General features: G+C 35.6%; 1 protein-coding gene across 2 annotated transcripts in view; it reads left to right on the plus strand.

The window, feature by feature from the left end:
- The window catches only part of Glra3 (glycine receptor alpha 3), a 164,234-nt gene that overhangs the window by 111,252 nt on the left and 30,911 nt on the right, over window positions 1–22,071 (plus strand). For both annotated transcript variants that reach the window (XM_034520708.2, XM_034520709.2), the window contains exon 6: window positions 20,284–20,421. In XM_034520708.2, coding sequence (XP_034376599.1) covers window positions 20,284–20,421 — 138 coding nt within the window. The remainder of the gene's footprint in view (window positions 1–20,283; window positions 20,422–22,071) is intronic.

The following is a 22,071-nucleotide window of genomic DNA, read 5'->3' on the forward strand; positions in this document are numbered from 1 at the left end:
TCCTGGATAACTAATACAGGCTAATGTTCATTCTAGACAAGCACCTTCTAACTAATCCATACCCCTCTCACTAGTATACCAATTTCAATTAAAAAAAAATAGAAGTAGGAAACTACTACAAGAAATATAAAAACTATCTAGCATTCGGGAAAACAATATATAAACAGTTTTGAAAATATAGGCACATAGCCACATTACTCTAAAAATGTGAAGCTAAGTAAGAAACAGGTAAATCAGGAACTGAATGTACATGGAGGATATTTGTGAGCAACCTGGAGGGCTGTGCAGCTGGAAGACTTGAGGCCTATGTTTTGGGAGCGTGGGAACATTACTCACAACTGTCTTGAAAGTCACAAAGAAAATGACAATACATTTCTATGCATTGACGAAGGCTTAGTTTTCCTTAATTATTTTCAATTTAAAACTAAATTTTTTTGTATGACGGTGTAAGTTAGATGACTAAAGCTCCTTCCCAGTGAGGAGCTGTGTGACATAAAGGATCTCTGGCCTTCCCCTTCATGTCTAGACAGGGTTGGTTTATGGACCTGCACTTCCCACTGACTCAACTTTTTAAAGAGAAGTTTTCAATCATTCTGTCTTTTCAAAAGACATTTTTATTGACATTAGTTTTATGTAGAAATACATTTATATGAAATGCATTAGTAAAGTGCTTTGTATTGACTGGGAATAACTAACAAATACAGATCTATTATGAAACAGGTCCTATTTCTAAACAACTTATAGTACAAAGAGATACATAGCAATAGGGAAGGTTCTGTATTTGATTTGCTTTTTATTCACATCATAAAAAAATTTGTAAATTTGTTGGTAGTGCCAATTGCCTGCTAAAGATGACGGGCACCTTAATCATCATCATAACCACAAGGCTTTAGTTCTCCGCTTCACATCTAAAGAATAAGACAGAGGATGTAAGGAAAAGACACCCCTGATGTGTAACATTTAAATAAATTCCAATTCTTGGAGACAGAAAAGTAAAGTAAAAAATGAAGAAACAAAAGAAAGCCAGGGCCAAATTATCAGCCCCAAAACTTATACACAAGTAACATATGGATTCAACGGGTTATACTTAGGAACTCTCTCTCACACACACAGAGACATGTGTACACCATGCCTGGACACACATATAGATGCATGTACAAATGCACACACAAGCATGTAAGCACACACACACACACACACAAATACACATATGTATGCAACAACAATTAATAAACAAAATAAAGAGCCCACACTTTGAAGGAGAGTGGGGAGGGACATACATAGAGGGCTTGGAAGGAGTAAAGTGAAGGGAGAAATACTGTAATTAATTTAGAACTTCAAAAATAAACAACAAAAAAGAAACAGAACAGTAGAGAAATATAATTATCCTCAAACAGTGCCTTAAATATCTAAAAGAAAAAATTTTTAATGAGAAAGAAGCTTGAAGGTCAACTTAGAGAAAGCACAGAAAGTGTGTGTGTGTCTGTGTGTGTGTGTGTGTGTGTGTGTGTGTATGTGTGTGTGTGTGTGTGTGTGAGAGAGAGAGAGAGAGAGAGAGAGAGAGAGAGAGAGAGAGAGAGAGAAGAAGGAGGAGGAGGAGGAAAGCAGAGAAAGAATGGGAAAGAAAGAAAAGAAAGAACAGAACAAAAGAAAGGAAAGGAAAGGAAAGGAAAGGAAAGGAAAGGAAAGGAAAGGAAAGGAAAGGAAAGGAAAGGAAAGGAAAGGAAAGGAAAGGAAAGGAAAGGAAAGGAAAAACGTTTGAAATGTACTTAAGTGGGATTTGGAAACAGAAATATCTAAAAGTAGGCCATGCTTTTGTTGAGGTGTGTGATAGAACTCTAAACATAGAAAGGTTTTTATTATTGATATATTTTTTTCATAGCCAGGTCTGATATATAGATTGCTTACTCTGGATTTTATACTAAGTTTAGTTATTTTTAAAAATAGAGCTTGTGATGATATTTTTTACAATTGTGTCCTAATAATTTCTACCATTATCCAAACTCTCTCATAATTTAAGAGTTTGGATTAAGTTCAGGGTACCATTGTGCTTTTTGTTTGCTTACTCAGAGATACAGATGGTTCTTGTTTTGTGAATATTTGTTATTTAATCTCTGTAGTTACAATGCTAGGAAGAAAAAGCTCTCTCAAGACAAAACTATTGACTGGTGAACGCATTTTTTGTAAAATAAATTCCTATTTGAACTTAAAGCAACACATCCCTTATAACAGCAGTGACTTTTATAACTTCTTTAGTTCACATCTTTGTAACTGGACTTTCCGATTACCAGATCTTTTAAACATATGGCCACATAATAAAAAATGTGACGCAGCCACCAGCTTATAAAGTGTTGATGTCTCAAATAGTTTTATGGTTTTATATCTTTCAAACATATTTCCTGATGTAATCCTAGTCACAACTTAATGAAATAGGTTTATTTCCACTTCAAAGAAAAGCCAACAATACTTAAAGATGTTGTTTTCCCCAAATGGCATAAAACAATGAAATGAAAGTGACTTAGTAATTCTCAAAGACGTTATACAAACATTAGTCACCTTTAAACCTGAAAAGACTAGAACTAGAGTACTAGAGTTGGTACAGGACACACGAAGACCAAGCACAAAAAAAAAAAAAAAAAAAAAAAAAAAAGATTTATTTGCCCCAGAGAGACAAATAGCATGGAAAAAAGAGACAAAGACAGGGTACAAAGAACAAGGGAGAAGGGGACCAGAGCAAGGAAGAGGAAAAGGGATATTTTTCCCTCAAGAACAAAGAAGTGAGAATGAGACAGCCATGGCTCAGAGGCAAAACACAGTTCTTAAAGCAAAAAGGGGAAGCCCCTTTAAGGTTAGAATGAGTTGGTTTGTTTTGACTGGGCATGTTAATTAGGTAAGCCAAAAGGGGTTTTGGATGCAGGTTCCTTAGTTGTGAGCCTCAGCCTCAGAAGGAGGAAATGTCTAAGGGAATAAACCTTGGTGGCTAGCTTTAGGGAAGTAGTCTATGGGTTTGTAAAGGGGAGGAAAAGGGGAAGAGCAAGGCCTGCCAGGATCATGTTTGCCATGATCAGATCTGCTGGAGATCTTCAAAATCTGGTGAGTCTATTTATAAACTGTCACTATGACAGTCTTAAGATTTCTCCACAAGATATACATCTCCAATACTTGTAAGAAAAGGTTGGCTTATATTTTTCTTCATTTCTTTCTTTCTGGCTATAGTCTTAGTTGTTACAATAGACTCAACCTTCAAAAGAGGGCACTGGTTGACAGTGTCAGACTGTGATCCCAGCAGCAAACCACTTTGGATTCCAACTCACTTCAGCCAATAAAATATCACAAACTCTATGTCCTCTGTCCTATATTTGTCCATGTAGCTTATATGAATAAATACCAACTCTCTATAATTTCCGTTAGCTAAATATCATCTTCTGGGGTTACCCTGTCATCCAGATGCGATTACTCATGCAGAGATTTAAACAGTACACCATTATGCATTTTCTAAAGGGGAAGCCTTAGAAAGCTTGGCAACAATATGCTACAGATATTTCTTTTTTTTTAACCCCTAAAACAAAATGACAGTTTGACAAGCTAAAGGTTGCTAAACCCTCATCAATGACTGCTGACCAAGTCTTCTTGAAATCCTAATAATATAACACATCAAATATTTATCTAAAAATTAAGTGACTCTATAGTCAAATAACAATCCAGGAAAGTTAATAAGAACATGGTGCATTATTAATATAATGAACCTTATCCTCATGATCCCAAACTGGGTTCCTACTGGTCATCATTTCTTTCTGCCTTCTGGTCTGGACATTCTCGCAAAGTTGTGGGGATTCAGTACTCAGCTCTGCTTTCACTAACACAGTGTCTGCCTGTGAATAAACTCAAATATACTAAACTCTGTGTAATTATTTTTCCTGCTTCTCAGATACAACATTGCTTCTATCAGTGCTCTAAGACATCCTCATTTCTCAGAATATTTTATTTCTCCAGGGAGATAGATTAAAAGGCTCGACCTTCTATAAAGCTCTAGGTCACTCCTGCCCACTCTTTCCCCACACTTCACTTCTCTGCTCCCCAAGCACTTGTTCTGTTATATTCCTTTACAATGTTATTTGAGACTTTTTACATTCTTACTCCCCACCCTATCTCCATCCTCTCAAGGAGATTAGTAGACTATCTTATGCACTAGTTTTTGGCACTAGAATCCCCATGAAGATAGGAAAATGTTCTATCTTTAAGGTCATTAATAAGAGAAGGTCGTACACATGGCAGCAGAATATGGTATTATGCTTAACCCAAATATTCTTTAATATAAGAATGCTAAGTCACTGCCTGTTCCATCTCCCTCCTCATTCATGTTACCTAGGAAACACTGAACTCAATTTATCTTCCCGGTGCTCCCTGTACTCTTTGCCATGTTAAACCAAAATCATCTCAACAAAGGGCCAATCTCCTCAGCTCTTTACCCTTGGTATTGTTTTCTTTTCCTTTGAATACTTTTTTTAAAATGTATTTTACATTTAAAATATTGAGTGAGTGAGTGAGTGTGTGTGTGTGTGTGTGTGTGTGTGTGTGTGCAGTTGACCTCGAAGACCAGAAGAGCACATGGAATTGATCAGAGCTGACATTATAGGCATCCAGTATGGTGAAGGGAGCAAAGCTCAGGTCCTCAAGAAGATCAGCAGGCTCTCTGAACCACTGAGCCATCTATTCAACTCTAAATCTTTTAATTATTACTTTTGTGTGTTTTTGTTGTGATGTGTGTGAGTACACATGCACTGACCACTCTGCATTGGACAACCAATAAAGGGCCTCATCCCTTTATGGGAAGTCTTATCCCTTTCTGAGAAGTCATTGGCTGCCTATAATTCTTTGTCTAGGGTGAGGCCACGCAAATTTTTTCTCTCTTCTATATTAATATGCCTGTTGCTATTGCCATCATTCTATTCTTGTTCATGAGACTATACTTAGGGCAGATGGTATTCAGTACATGCAGGAATTCTCTTAAATCCTTCTGCTCACTCCCCAACATTGTGTCCCTAAGCCATAGACATGAGAGCTATAATACAGATGTACCCACTGGGGCTAGGTTCCCCATGATCAGTTAGTTTCTGCATTGTGTTTGTCCAGTTGTGGTTTTCTGTGATTGTCTCTATTTACTGTAAAGAGGAGCTTTGATAAGAGTTAGTAGTTACACTTATCCAGGAAAGATGATTTGTGCAAATAAAAATAATTTTAATGGTAGTTACACATAAATCTGATTCATTTTGAGCTGCTAAAACAGAATACTGCATACTGGTTAATTTCAAAAAGACAGAAATATATTATCACTAGATACTGATCAAGATACCAGACTCTACCAGGGTCTTCTTGCTGTCCCTTTCTGTAGCACAAAAATAAAGGGGTCTAAAGGAATGTTTTAGGCCGAATATCCTTCTTAGAGCAGTAGTAACGCTACCTATGAGAATAGAGATTTCATAGTCTGATTTTTTTAAAAGTGCTCATCACTCAATATTGCTTTAAAGACAAATGACTTTATGCATGAGATGCAATATGGTAACTTAGAAGATAAAGTGTGTGTCTGATGACCTATGGTCAATATTAACAACCCATGCAAAGGTAGAAAAATAAAACTAATTCCATGAAATTGACACCAAAGATTACCTGCAATTGATAGCATTACAGTTTTTTTCCTGTGATTCTTGAGTTTGCTATTCTTGTCTACTTAGTATTCATCTCCATTTATTCTCTTCTTTAGTTAATTCTCCAGTTATCTTCAATTCCCTCAATGCTGTATTTACTAACACAAATGACTTTATGTGAGCAGGCTCTTTCAAAGCTTGGGTAACATTCTCCCTAGAGATGTCTCCATAGTACAGTCACAAATACCCATATGCCAAGTATCCACTCTCAGATGCCAGAAAATTCCAGAAATGTCATATGCCCTCAAGTCTTTTGTTAAGAATAACATGGGCTTTTTCAAACCCATTAATTGTTCATGGTCTGAGTGTCTTTTTTGTAACATGAGTGAGCTACATTAGATATCTGCAAAGGTCATCTCAAATCTCAGATTCCATAAAATATTTAAATACATATACAAGGAGAGGAGAAGCTAGGTGATGAGAGAGAGAGAGAGAGAGAGAGAGAGAGAGAGAGAGAGAGAGAGAGAGAGAGAGGAGACAGGGAGGCAGATGTTCACATGTCTCTACCAATCAAATATAGTTGATATATCTAGGTTGGGTAGTGGGTTACACCTCTGATTGAGCATTACCAAACTTATAAAGCCTTTGATTAACATTTTTAAAAAGTGTATAAATGCAAAAAGGAAAAGGAGGCATGGGATAGGGGCTTTCTAAAGGGGGGGGGGATGGGGAAAGGAGCTGGCATCTGAAGTGTAAATAAAATATCCAATAAAAAAAAACAAAAACAAGATTATGAATCCAATAGCTACAACTAAAAACAGTGTCTTCCTTAGGGTTTTACTGATGTGAACAGATACCATGATCAAGGCATCTTTTATAAGAACAACATCAAATGGGGCTGGCTTAGAGGTTCAGAGATTCAGTCTAGTATCATCAAGGCAGAAGCATGGCACCATCCAGGAAGGCATGGTGCAGGAGGAGCTGAGAGTTCTATATCTTCATCTGAAGGCTGCTAGAATAATACTGGCTTCCAGGAAGCTAGGATGAGGGTCTTAAAGCCCACATCCACAGTGCCATGCCTACTCCAAAAAGGCCATACCTACTCAATCAGGGCCACACCTTCTAATAGTGCCACGCCCTGGGCCAAGCTTGTATAAGCCATCACAAACAGTATCTAGAAATGATAGAATAAACACACCACAGGTCAATAGTGCATAAAATTGACTCAAACCACTAAACAAACACAATGTGAATTGTGTGTAAAGATAATTGGAAAGAAACCAGAAAAGTTAAAAATACTAAAAAGGAAATTAAATAAAAAATTAAATTGAAAATTTGGAGATAATAATCTACTTTTTAAAGACCCACAAATATGTGACTGAAGCGTGACATTTTTAATAAATTGGTGAGGTAAAATTAAGATGTAGTTGAGTATGCTCTGAGATTCCCATTCAGGACCTAATATGACTTATGGGAGTGGATTTGGCCATTTATTGTCTGTTTATCCTTTTGAGCAACCATGTTCTAAAAATCCTCATTAGTTGGTTCTTTTCTAGCTGTTTGACAAGAGTCCTCACATTCCAGAGAATTTTGGAGTTTCTTTCGTATTTAAAAAATGCCTGCTCAATTTTATGCACTCTTACTAGTTCCAGGTGTCCTATTCTTCAAAATATACCCAACCTTAGATATTTCAGCTTACGTTAGAGTGATTGTTTTTCTTAGGTCAGAGTCTCACAATTCTTCTTCACGTAATCATTTTGAACTCAAGAATTATAACAGAGAGTATTCAATACACAAAAAATAGTAAAATCGCCCCAGAGGTAGTTAACATGCTCTTTTATAATTAAACTTCTGTCCATATAATATTTATTTCTATCATCTTCATAACATTTAGTTATTAAATGCATACCCTGGGTACAAAACACTTTACAACAAAAATGGAAGTTTTTGTATTTATCAGTTGTAAATCATCATGTAATTAGAAATTGTGGGTGAGAACTCACAAAATATATCCCATGGATGTACTATATAATAAAATCAGATAAAAATATTTCTGATATTTATTTAGTATGTGTTAACTTTCTAAAATAATGCTGGTATAATTTATTTTTTGAGAGTTATGTACTCATATACATTTATTTTACTGACATAAATATCATATGTAGACATACATACAAATATATATAGTCAAGTACACATACATGAAATCAAAAAATATTTATACATTGGTTAAAATGATGTATTGATATTAACAAGTAAATGGTAACCAATTTGTTTATCTTTATTTTTTGGCAATAAATGTTCTTCCCACAGCATGTATAAAACCTGTTATCCCTGGAATATTACAAAAGAGTATTTCATAGGTCTGAATTGACATACTGAGCCTCAAAATTAAAGTATATATACAATTTTGTTAAATTTTGCTTTTAAACAATAGTCTTAAGCATAAGAGCAAATAACAGAACATTGAAAAAAAGTAGAAAATTCAACGCAATGCATACTTACATTTACAAAGTTACCTAATGAGTTCTGCCCATACACCAATCTCATTTTATTGAATAAAATCTAAATCAATGTTCTTCAAATTCTTATGTTTGAAAGAAAGAAGACCATTCTATAAAAGAATTGTGTACTTCTTAATTAAATTATAAATTTTCAAGTTTGTTCATTCTATGACTCATTGGCCTTTATCTCTCTGCTTCCTAAATTTTTTTTTATATTTTTTTATTGGATATTATATTTACATTTCAGATTTTATCCCCTTACCACATTACCCCCTCCACCCAGGAACCCCTTATCCCATCCCTCCTCCTCCTGCTTCTATGATGGTGTGCCCCCACCTTCACCCCACTCCCACATCTCCACCCACGAATTCCTCCCCACTCGGTGTTCAGTCTTCATGGGACCAAGGATCTCCTCCCCCAACTATGCCCAACAAGGCCATCCTCCCCTACATATACAGCTGGAGTCATGGGTTCCTCCCTATGTGCCCTCAGGCTAGTGGTTTAGATCCTGGGGAGCTCTGGTTGGTTGGTATCATTGCTCTACTCTTGGGGCCACCAACCCTTTCAGCTCCTTCAGTCTTCTAACTTCTCCATTGGGAACCCTTGATCCGATCAATGGTTAGCTGTGAGCATCTGCCTCTGGATATGTCAGACTATGGTAGACCTCTGAGGAGATAGCTATATCAAGCTCCTGTCAGCATGCACTTCCTGACATCCATATCAGCGTCTATCTTTGGTGACTGCACATGGGATGGATACCAAGGTAGAATGGTCTCCAGATGGGCCCTCCTTAAGTTTCTGTCCCACACTTTGTCTCCATATTTGCTTCCTTGAGTATGTTTGTTACTCCTAAGTAGGACCGAGGCATCCACACTTGGTCTTTCTTCTTCATGAGCTTCATGTGGTCTGTTAGTTGAATCTTGGCTGTTTCAAGCTTTTGGGCTAATATCCGCTTATCAGTGAGTAAATATCATGTGTGTTCTTTTGTGATTGGGTTATCTCACTCAGGATGATATTTTCTAGTTCCATCCATTTACCTAAGAATTTCTCAAATTCGTTATTTGTAATAGCTGAATGTAAATGTACCACATTTTTTTTATCCATTCCTCTGTTGAAGGACATCTGGGTTCTTTCCAGCTTTGGGCTATTATAAATAAGGCTTCTATGAACATAGTGGAGCATATGTCCTTGTTATATTTTGGAGCATCTTCTGGGTATATGCCCAGGAGTGGTATAGCTGGATCCTCGGGTAGTGTTATGTCCAGTTTTCTGAGGAACCGCCAGACTGATTTCCAGAGTGCTTGTACCATCTTGCAATCCCACCAACAATGGAAGAGTGTTCCTCTTTCTCCACATCCTCGCCAGCATCTACTATCACCTGAGTTTTTGATCTTAGCCACTCTGACTGGTGTGAGGTGGTATCTCACTGGTGATTTGCATTTCCCTGATGACTAATGATGTTGAGCATTTCTTAAGGTGCTTCTCAGCCATTCAAGTTTCCTCAGTTGAGAATTCTTTGTTTAGCTCTGTACCCCATTTTTAATAGGGTTATTTGGTTGTCTGGAGTCTAATTTCTTGAGTTCTTTGTATATATTGGATATTAGTCCTCTATCAGATCTAGGATTGTTAATGATCTTTTCCCATTCTGTTGGTTGCTGTATTGTCTTATTGAGAGTACCTTTTGCCTTACAGAAGCTTTGCAATTTTATGAGGTCCCATTTGTCAATTCTTGATCTTAGAGCATAAGCCATTGGTGTTCTGTTCAGGGACTTTTCCCCTGTGCCTAGGTATTCGAGGTTCTTCTCCACCTTCTCTTCTATTAGTTTCCGTGTATCTGGTTTTATGTGAAGGTCCTTTATCCACTTGGAGTTGAGCTTTGTACAAGGGGATAAGAATGGATTGATTTGCATTCTTCTACATGCTGACCTCCAGTTGAGCCATCACCAGCTGGTATAATTTAAACCAAGGACTGTTTAAAACTTCTGGTTCAATTGCATTTACAATTTTTGATTAAGACTCAATTCAAAACACTAGGTCTTTTGAATATATTTTTTGTGATGTGAAAAATATAATATGAAATAAAATAGCCTCGGAGCATTTTATTAGTACTGTGATTCTCACAGGAATATAACAAAGACTTCCATAAAACTGAATTCATTGCAGTCAAGAGCTATTCTGGCATATAATTTAATTATTTTGTGGGATGAGGAATTTTATAGCCACTTACTTCTAATTATGTGAATATTTAGTGGCACAATAGTTATTTATATTTTAATTACATATTATATGCCTATTGTGGAAGACATCACCTATGTTTTGTCTTTGGCAATAACCTGTTTTGGTTCGAGTTTTAATAAAAATTTGAAAGTAGAAATCATACATATTATAACATATGAAGGGTTTTGTAGCAATTATAGAACACTAAATAATTTATACTAACATCTAGATTTTATTGCACTGTGAATTAAGTGTCAGTTATAGTGTCTGAAATATCTCTCAAAAACTGTTAATTATTTCCATCCCTCTTGCATCTCTCCGAAGGCATACAATGTTAGGTATTATATAATACCCATTTTGGAGAGTAATTAGATTCAACTTGGTAATTTTATTTTTTAAACATAAAAATTAAATTAAATTAAATCTATTTAATAATTTTAAAATTAAATTATAAAACACTCTGAATACTATTTCATGACTCTAATTAATACTTCTTGAAAGAAGAGTCTCCTTTTTAGTATCAAAGAACATTTTTCTCTTCAATATTCATATCCTAGGTTATGTCTTTCAGAAGTGAATAGTGGTAGACTGAAATATAAAACGTAAGAAATCTCAGAAGGATAAATGTAGCTCCTTTCTAGTCTCTGCTCTGGATATTTTGAGCTTCCAGCTACTGACACATTGATTGGCTCACAGTGCATCTCTTTGGTGTGAGATGAAGACTATGAGACAACTTTTTACATAAATTTGAACTGTTGCAGGCTTCATGGACTGCTTTCCCACCAAGTGAAGTTTCTTCAAAAGAAGTAGGCAGGCAGTGTCGTCCTATAAGCTGCCCTACTGCAAAACCCAACTACATATGTGACCTGTTTTCTCATGAAAATGGTCTAGCTCAAGGTTGGTTCTTTTGCCAGTTTTATCTGAGATCTCCCACAGGAACTTCTAACACTGCATGTTCAGTGAGTGTCAATCTTATGATATTTTGAGATTATTCTGATTGTTATTTAAGACTACAATTCACTCTATTTCCACCATTATCCAAAACAGAAAAAGCTAAAGTAATTCTAGTGTTCAAAGAACATGTAAGATAAGTTGTAAGTCAGACATACCAGAGAGCTTTATAATAAGTAAAAGGCACTTAATTTAGCAAACTTAAAAATTTAAATGAAACTGCATGTGACAGTATGAGTTATGGGAAAGGATTTCAAATCAAATGCACAAATCATAAAAATATTTCAGTTAAATGTGTTTTGACATAACAGTTGTTTCTTGTCAAGTTAATAAAAGTGACTTGAGTAATATTTCTCCCAGCAAAAATCAGCATGTGCCAAGAGCAAGTATTTTCTTCTCTCTCTCTTTTTTAAATCCAGATGTTGATTAAGAACACAAGAATTTGTAAAGTAGGTCAAACTAGAAATACTTTTCTGCCTCTCTCCTAAAAGAACATTTGAAATAGCTAGGCCAAATGTTTTTCTGATTTACTTAAAAATTAAATGTAAATTTATAATTCTTCAATACATCTCTAGGCTCTAATTGAACTTGAATATATTCAGGGCCCATAGTCTACAGTTGAATAAGTATATTTTTATTTTGTTAGTGACATCACAAAACTTTATTTCATCTTTCAGAGCAGAGTGGTTCAAAGGGTTACAAATCTATAATGTTCTAAATAAATTGTTATGTATGTGGTAATTATACAAAAATGTTATTATTTGTTTTAATCCAGAATTGCAATAGGAAAATTGTTTCTACATTTTAATTTTGTTTTATTTTAACAAATATTATTATAATTATTAATACTATTGTTACTACTACTACTAAACAAGTCTGGATATCAGAGGACAACTTTTGGGAATGAGTTCTCTCCTTTTACTTGGGCTTGAGGAATTAAAATAAAATCCTCAAGATACAACAATAACTTTTACTCAGTGTGCCATCTTCCTTAACCCAAGCTATATTTTTATTTTCTAGGAATATAGACTATTTTCCCATTATCATCTATCTTATTTTTCCACCTTGATTTAAAGTGTAACTTTTACCGTAAGTTTCTCTTCCTATATCTGATTCTGAATTCTATTCTGTACTAATTCTTTACTTGGTCATTTAAAATCATTTAGAGATTACAGCTTTATTTATCTAGATAAATAGATATAGCAGGTCTACACTGTTCTCCCAACTGGCACCATGGTGTTTATCTTTGTACTTGGATTAATTACCAGTTGAGAACCACAATAAAACTTTCATTTCAATTGTGTAAAAGGTATGGAACAATTTTAATAGAGAAGGTTTACAACTGCATGAACTTCTGCACAAGACCATTATTTTTCACTGTTTGTACATTTTTGCCTTTCAATAATTATTTGTTTTCTTCTCTTTATAAGGATATGGTCTTCTCAACTTTAAGTGATGTAATGATGCTTAATTTTTTCATTTACTCAAGCTATTTATTTTGAAGACATGTTTGTTTTATTTCATTAGAGAGAAGAGGTGAATAGTCTATAGCAGAGAAAGTAACTGAAGAAAAGATCCTAAGTGGGATGAAAGGTGATTTCCCAGTAATAATACTGAGGAATAATTTTTTCTGGTGTCTAATGAGAAATGTTCAGAGGAGTGATAATATAGAAAGAATTCTGTTGGAATTGTCTACAGACATCCCCCAAATCAGTAGGATGGTCAGTAAAATCACAGGGTGTTTGATAAAATGGCACAAGCTTCAGAAAGGTTAGAGGGAACTGAAAAGGAAATTATTTGTGTGAGGTTTCTCCTCAGGTATTTGGAAACTGATTCTCCCTGTCCAGTGGCCTGAGCGGACAAAATCTACTATGTCCATGTGGCATGAGATAGCTAAGCAAATAGATAAAAATATATATAGGTAGATTTTTTTTTTTTGGTTGACAGAGTAAAAAAATAAAGAGAGACAAAATAACACATTTTTTGTTTTGATTTATTATTGTTGTGTTACTTGGAAATAGTCTAGACTTTTTAGATGGTTCCATAGAGTCCAATAAACTCAGAGCTAGTAATTTCAATTCTTAGCTCATCCACCAAGGGGTTTAAAATAAAGAACTTCCACATCCTGTTGTTTAGAAAAGGTAAAAAATATTTTAGAACAAAGACTGAAGGCTAATTCAGTGGTGATAAGTGTTCCTTAGAGGTTATGGCTTAAATTGTTTCCCTGTTGATATGGCAACAAATGAGAACACCAAAGGACATTAGTACCAATTGAAATAACTATGCAGTTTTACCCATCCCAGAATTTATTCGATGCTAGAGCCCAGCCACAAAAGAAAGATGTGTTCTATAGCAAGGTTAGAAAACAAAAACAAAACAAACAAACAACAACAGCAACAACAAAAATCTACATCACATGCATCCAAGAAACTGATTGCCCTATACACCTGTGAAGGGACCTAATCTCTTTCCTCTTAGGAGAGGATTCCTTTTAAAATCAGAACACAAAAGAAAATATTTAAGCTAATGTACTCATCTAATATTATTAACTGAAAGGTTTTATTTGGGTGGATAGATCTAAGGAGCTATAATCCAATGTTAAATGATCTCCAAAATTAAAATTAAATCACAATAATTTGTATTCAAAGATGCAACAAGTGTTACTAAATTTGAACTTGTTATCACTATCTATTGGTCCTGCTGGATAAACTATCTTTTTTTCATTGAGAAAAATAACATCTTCTTGACCAAAAAAAGGGGGGAAAAAAGACTGAAAAGGCTTCTTTCACACGCTAGACATTTTGTTGTTGTATTCTTTTGTTTTTCTTTTATTGAAAATAGCCTTTTTTTCTTCACATTGGATATGCTAATTAGGGTTTCTTCTCCTCCTGGTTCTTTGACTTCTCCTCTTCCATCCAGATCCTCCTTTTGTCTGTCTGTCTGTCATTAGTAAACAAACATAATTAGAAGGGATAATAATAAAATAAAACAAAAACTAATATATCAGAATACAACAAAAACAACCAGAACAGAAAGACCCTAAGAAAAGGCACATGAAACAGGTACAGATGAAGAGATGCACTCATTGCACATTCAGGAATCATAAAAACACTAAACTGGAAGCCATAATATGTCTTATACACACACACGCATGCGCGCACGCGCGTGCACACACACACACACACACACACACACACAGAGAGACAGAGAGACAGAGAGACAGAGAGACAGAGAGACAGAGAGACAGAGAGACAGAGAGACAGAGAGACAGAGACAGAGACAGAGAACCTGTAGAATAATAAAAGAGAGAAATAAAATTAAATAAAAATAAGATGTAAAAACAAACAAACAACAACAGCAAAGACAGTCATGATACAACATTATGAAGCAAGGACTTCCAATATTTGAGTTCCTTTTTTAAATTTTTATTTATTTTTATCTTTTATTGGATATTTTCTTTTTTCATAGTTCTAGCAAATGCTTATATGTAAATAAATTTTATGTGCATTACAATTGTGAATGCATGACGCTCTTCATTAAACATTAACACCTAGCAACTGTGTAGAACTGACATCTATAGATTATTTCACCCAACAATATTCTAGGTCATAAAAGACATGGTAAGAATTTTTATTGGATATTTTATTTATTTACATTTCAGATGTTATCCCCTTTCTCCATTCCCCACCAGAAACCATTTATCCCATCCCCCTCCTGCTACTTCTATGAGGGTGTGCCCCCACCCATCCACCCACTTGCCCCTTCCTGCCCTTGAATTCCTCCACACTGGGGCATCCAGCCTTCATGGGACCAAGAACATCCTCCCCCACCAATGCCTGACAAGGCCATCCTCCCCTACATATACAACTGGAGCCATGGGTCCCTCCAAAGCATGTTCCCAGGTTGGTGGTTTAGATCCTGGGAGCTCTGGTTGGTTGGTATTGTCACTCTTCCAATGGGCCCACAAACCCCTTCGGCTCATTCAGTCTTTTACCTCCTCCATTGGGGACCCCATGATCAGTTCAATGGTTAGCTGCTAACATTGCCTCTGGCAGAGCCTCTCAGGAGACAGCTATATCAGGATCTGGTCAGCATGTACTTCCTGACATCCACAACAGCGCCTGCATTTGGTGACCACACTTTGTTTCCATATTTGCTCCTGTGAGTATTTTGTTACTCCTTCTAAGAAGGACTGAAGCACCCACACTTTGGTCTTCCTTCTTCTTGAGCTTCATGTGGTCTGTGAGTTGTATCTTAGGTATTAAGAGCTTTTGGGCTAATATCCACTTATCAGTGAATGCATACCATGTGTGTTCTTTTGTGATTGGGTTACCACACTCAGGATGATATTTTCTACTTCCATCCATTTGCCTAAGAATTTCATGAATTCACTGTATTTAATATCTGATTAGTACTGCATTGTGTAAATTTTCCACATTTTCTGTATCCATTTCTCTGTTGAAGGACATCAGGGTTGTTTCGAGCTTCTGGCTATTATAAATATGGCTGTTATAAACAAAGTGGAGCATGTGTACCTATTACATGTTAGAGCTACTTCTGGGTATATGCCCAAGAGTAGTATATGTTCAGGTAGTACTACATCCAGTTTTCTGAGGAAGTGCCAGACTGCTTTCCAGAGTGGTTGTACAAGCTTGTAATCTCACCAACAATGGAGGAGTGTTCCTCTTTCTCCACATCCTTGTCAGCATCTGCTGTCACCTGAGTTTTTGATCTTAGTCATTCTGACTGGTGTGAGATGGAATCTCAGGATTGTTTTGATTTGTGTTTTCCTGATGACTAAGAATGCTGAACATTTCTTTAGGTGTTTCTTGGCCATTCAAGTTTCCACAGTTGAGAATTCTCTGATTAGCTCTGTACCCTATTTTTAAATAGTGTTATTTGGTACTTTGGAGTCTAACTTCTTGAGGGTTTTTTTTTTTTTTTTTTTTTTTTTTTGTATATATTGGATATTAGACCTGTACTAGATGTAGAATTTGTAGATCTTTTCCAAATCTGTTTTAAGGCAAAGGATACTGTCAATAGGACAAAACGACAACCAACAGATTGGGAAAAGATCTTTACCAATCCTACATCATTTAGAGTTCCTTTTCTATTAATTGGAGATTGCTTCTGGGTTAGGAATGGGGGACATGTGTCCACTTCTTTCATCTCTTAGATCCCATCTGGAGCAGATACATGTGCATGCTGTCTCATTCTCTGTGAGTTCATATGTGCATCTATCAGGTTGTTTTAGACATCCTTGTTTCCTTGGCATCCTCCTTCTCAGATGGCTCTTATCCTCTTTTCATTTTCCCTATGCAGCATTCTCTGAGGCTTGTGGGGAGGAACTGAATGGACATTCCATTTAGAACTGAGTGTTCCAGGGTCTCCCACTCTCTGCATAATGTCTGGCTGTGGTTCACTGTATTTGTTCCATCCGCTGCAGGAGGAAACATCTCTCATGATAGCTGAGCAAGGCACTGAGAATAGCAGAATGTTTTAGTGTGTGTGTGTGTGTGGGTGTGTGTGTGGGTGTGGGTGTGTGTGTTTGAAACTGCATTGCTTTTCCCACAGGGTATTTACTACTTGATCAAACATGAGCATAATTAAATGAAAATTCCCTTCTTTTCTAAAGAATATGACACTTAGAAATATAGGAACTTCCAGCATAGCCTAGTATCACTGCCTGTATTTATGTTAAAGCATAACCCATCACTGTTTCAATATCATAGAAAATATTAGAACAATGAAAACTACAAATAATATGTCACTGTGACCATGAAAAATCTTTTAGGCCTGTGAATTTTATGAAAGGATCACGCTAGTATCATGTTTATAAAGCACAATTTTGTGAAGTCATTTTGTGTCTCCAAAGATGAAGAGAGCTATTACTAATTTCGCTTACAATTCTTGGGTGTTTTTAACTTCTTTCAAAAAAATTGGCTTTTCCTTCATCCTAACTTTTTTTTTTTTTTACTTTCTCTTGTGTTCTTCATTGGGGAGGAGGAGCCATTCATTGCTTTCAAGGACCAACTGAAATGGGACAGAATGTCTTACCTACAATTTGTACTCAGTAAATACTTGTTGAAAAGCAAGAATTGAGAGAGCTATTTGCAAGCCTCATCATAGTCATCAAATAAAATCTTTTGTCAAGTGTAGATGAATATCTTTGTTCCTTATGTAAATTACTTTTTCATTGTGAGATTATACAAGACAATTAAATTTACCATGTTGCTCTCATTACCCAATATATTTTCCTTAATATTTTCAAGCTTCTATAAATATTTGTTATCCAAAGGAAAAGAATATTAAAACACTTTGAACTTTGTAGAAGAGAATCTATTAAAAGTTTGTTTGAAGGTTTATTGAGGCAATAGTGTCATTAAGTTTCCTTCAGCACCCATTAAGTTACTCAGAATAAAGGAAATGTTCCTTAAGCGTGGCCATCTCATTATTTACCTTCTGTTTTCAAGTTTAAACATCCTGTGAGTTGTAAATAAGTGTACAATAACACAGCTGTAAAATGTCCATTTATAGATCACTTGATGTGAATAGTTCCTCACCACAATAACAAGTTATATGTGCTCCTAGAAAATGGAAGAGAGACTAATTGGAGCATGACTTCCGAGGAATTTCAGGCAGCCAGTTTCTTTTCATAAATGATTACACAAAACTCTATCACTTCAAAACTAAAAGAGGGTTTTGCTTTTCTTTTCCTTCATCTGTCTAAACCGGTACAAAAAAAAAAAAAGCCATCTCAATTATTTTGTCTTCTGTGAATCTCTATGAATTATAAGAGACCTGCCTTATCAGGCAGCAGATAAAATTGGTGCTTATTTTACTGTCTTTAGATCACTGAGAAATGTGCCCTAAAGCAGAGTGTTATCTATAATACACGTGTTGAAGGACTTATGAACAAAAGTGAATCATTCTTTTATTACCAATCCAATCATTATTAATTTGGGGTTTCATTGAGAAGTTAATAATAAGTATAAGTAAACCAATCTCTAAGTCTAGAACAGTGGTTCCCAACCTGTGGGTCACATATCATAAATTCACATTATGATTCATAACAGTAGAAAATTACAGTTGTGAAATAGCACAAAAATAATTTTATGGTTGTGGGTCACCACAACATGGGGAGTGGTGCTTCAGGGCTGCGACATTTGGTAGGCTGAGAACAACTTATTTAGACAATAATCTTGTAGTTATACATCTATTTTTGATCCAAAATTCAGACATGGCACTCTTCAATTTGGATGGCTATACAAACTCTACCAAATATTTCTTGCTTTATAATGAGCCAGAAACACACACACACACACACACACACAAATAAACCTGACAACACCTATGAAAACTCATTAGTCAAATATTTTTGTTCTTTTTTTTCCCCATTGGTTATTTTATTTTCTTACATTTCAAATGTTATTCCCCTTCTCACTTTCACCTCTGCAAGCCCCCTATTCAATTCCCCCCTGCTTCTATGAGGGTGCTCCACACACACCCACCCACTCCCACCTCACCACTCTAGCATTCCCTATGCTGCTGGGGCATTGAGCCTTTATAAGACCAAGAACCTCCCCTCCCATTGATTCCTGACAAGGCCATCCTCTCCTACATATGCAGCTGGAGCCATGGGTCCCTCCATTTGTACTCTTTAGATGGTAGTTTCATCCCTGGGAGCTCTGGGTAGTCTGGTTGATTGATATGGTTGTTCTTACACCATCTAAAGAGTTTTTATTTCTGATACTTTTAACACTACTGTCCCCACTGCCCATTGAGTACATGTTACTAAATATTCCCAATTTCCTTTACAGTTAGATCAGAATCTGCTCTCTCTGGAAGATTCTGAGAGAGACTGGAGCGTGATGAGCTGCTACCACCTTTACCCATTACCTAACCTATCCACAAAAGTTGTGCCAAATCATTCCATGAAATTCTAGTACAAACTCTTTCTGCACACAGCTCCACAATTTACTAGTTTAACCAATGGATACAATTCATGGATCATAGCATGTTTGCTTTCTTTTTCTAACACTATGGAATTGACTAATTAGAGTAATAACAGCTGTGTTCACATTCACTTAGACTTCTCCACTATAATAACACTAAAGCATAGATTTCTATAATTTTTCATTTGACTGGGAAAAAAAGAAAATGATATTAAGCCCCTCCAAAGAGAAATATAATACTTTAACTTAATAAAAGATGCTGGCAAGCTGGGCAGTGGTGGCACATTCCTTTAATCCCAGCACTTGGAAGGCAGAGAAAAGAGCATTTCTGAGTTCAAGGCCAGCCTGGTCTATAGAGTGAGTTCCAGGACAACCAGGGCTATGCAGAGAAACCCTGTCTTGAACCCCCCTTCCCCCCTCCCCCCCCAAAAAAAAATAAAAGATGCTGGCTTACTGAAAAATGCATTTGTAAGGTCAATGCTGAACTAATTACTACTGTGTCAAACTATTCCATGTATACCTTTTAATCACCTCTATCAAATAGAACAAACTTGCATTTTAAGATTATTTTGTTCATGTTGGAACTTGGAACAAAGAAGCAGGTAAGTAAGCTGAGAAGATTAAAGCAAAGGAGGCATTAGACATTAATACTTTTCCCAGCGAAATTTATTCTTTAATTCAGTTTTGAACCATGGACTATTTGGCCTTATCATGTAGTCTTAGAAATTAACATACTGGAACAATGTTAACATTTTCTGAATCAATCCAAGAGCTTCTCTTTCCCAAGAAAGAATAAATACTACCTTCCATATTGTGTTCTTTTGAGCCTATATCATTGTTTTACATTACTGCTGATAGACTTGTGGGATATGGAATCAGATAATGCACTGTTCAATTGACTGACTCACGGTCACACTGATGCTCTCATTCCATGTGATTATAAAAGAAAGTTTTTATTTCTTCAACTTGAATGTCTCCCTTTGGATATAAACATTTCTATATTTTATTTAGTTGGGTACACGATGAATGATCTCATTTTTGAATGGCAAGATGAAGCCCCAGTACAAGTGGCTGAAGGACTCACTTTGCCTCAATTTCTGTTAAAAGAAGAAAAAGATTTGCGATACTGCACTAAACACTACAATACAGGTATGGACTGAGAACTTTTCTCTAATGCTTTTGACTTTTGATATAATGATATACAGATTATTAAAATTATAATGTGTTGATTTTAACTGTTTTAGATTATGGAGTACAAAATGAATAATTTCAAAACAAATGAGCTTTTTACTCATTGTGTTTTGTTATATGTGATTTGTATGAGATGAAAAAAATGCTTGGTGCTCAGTCTCATTTGAAAATTTTTTATGGAGCACCATATATGTGGGTAAAATGATGATTATAAACATGTTTCTTTATTTCTATAGGAAAATAAATTAAACAATTTTTGGGCATAAAACACTTTATATGCCAACAAAAGGACTTTTGTTGTCATTTTAAATAATGACATTATCTGGCATATTTTTATCTATTCCAAAACACTATTCTATTTTTTCTATTTACTCTTTATTTTGATACTTTATTAATTTCTATTTTCAGTTACTTCTTGAACTGAGAGAGAAACATTGTGTCTTGAGTAGATAACATATTTAACAGCGAACACCAAAAATTAAGAAACTCAGTGTGGTATTTGTACCCTGATGAAATGTGCTCACTTCTCTTAAGTGTCATTGGCGATTCCCATAAACTTTCTCCAACAAAAATGGCATTTAACCGTTCACAACTCAAGTGTTCACCCAAAGAGATGCACATATGGCCTGATGCTCACGTGCTCACATTAGCCGTTACTCTTACCATTTCATTCCAGTAAAGCATGATTCATCTTGCCCTCAGCATTTTTCCAGAAGTGTGAGCTCAGTTGCCATCCTATAAAGCCCCCCAGTCTCTCTTATCTCCATAACTAACTCACAATATCTGATTTTGCAAACTACCATATTCAACTCACAGATGAAAGTGTTAGCTAATTTTTGAACAAGAACAAGGTTAACATCTCAGCATGAAGTTAAAGAGCAGACAGTACGTGCACACATTTTTCTAAGGATGGATAATTTCTTTTAGGAGATGTTGAGAAAATTGCTAGAGGTGGTAAGTAGAACTGTCATCACAGAGGACTATGAATTTGGTAGTTTAAAACAACAAACTTTCATTTTCTCATAGCTCTAGTAGCTAAGTATTTTTTAAAAATCAGGCGTTAGCAAAATTATGTTTTCTCTGGAGGCTTCAGAGAAGGCTCCTTCCCTGTCATTTTCTTAGTTACCTATTTCTGACAATTCTGGGTACTTATTAATTCTTGATATAGCACTTTAGTTTCTGTCCTTATATTCACATGCTGACCTCTGCACGCATCTGTGTCTCTGTAGCCAAATATCCCTCATTCTATAAGGACAACAGTGATATTGAAATAAATTTTAACTTGATTGTGTCTTCACGTCAAGCAATGATTTCTAAATAAACTGAAATTCACAGATTCTCTAAGGATTTGAATTTTAGACACATTCAACACAGAACAATAGCTGACTCTAGACATTATTTCAGGGAGAATTTTGATGATACAGAGACAGGAGACTCATCTTAGCAGAATGTACATTTGCATACCTTGATATTACAGCTCATATTTATGAGTGCTTACTTCAAGCAATTACTTCAGTAGTAATTTTCTAGAATACCGAGTTGTCTAATATGTGTTTAATACAAAAGATGAAAGTATGCCCAAAGTACCAAGGCTCAAAACCTTATACA

This window comes from Arvicanthis niloticus, chromosome 16 (genome assembly GCF_011762505.2).
Source record: "Arvicanthis niloticus isolate mArvNil1 chromosome 16, mArvNil1.pat.X, whole genome shotgun sequence".
In the NCBI taxonomy this organism is placed as follows: domain Eukaryota; kingdom Metazoa; phylum Chordata; class Mammalia; order Rodentia; family Muridae; genus Arvicanthis; species Arvicanthis niloticus.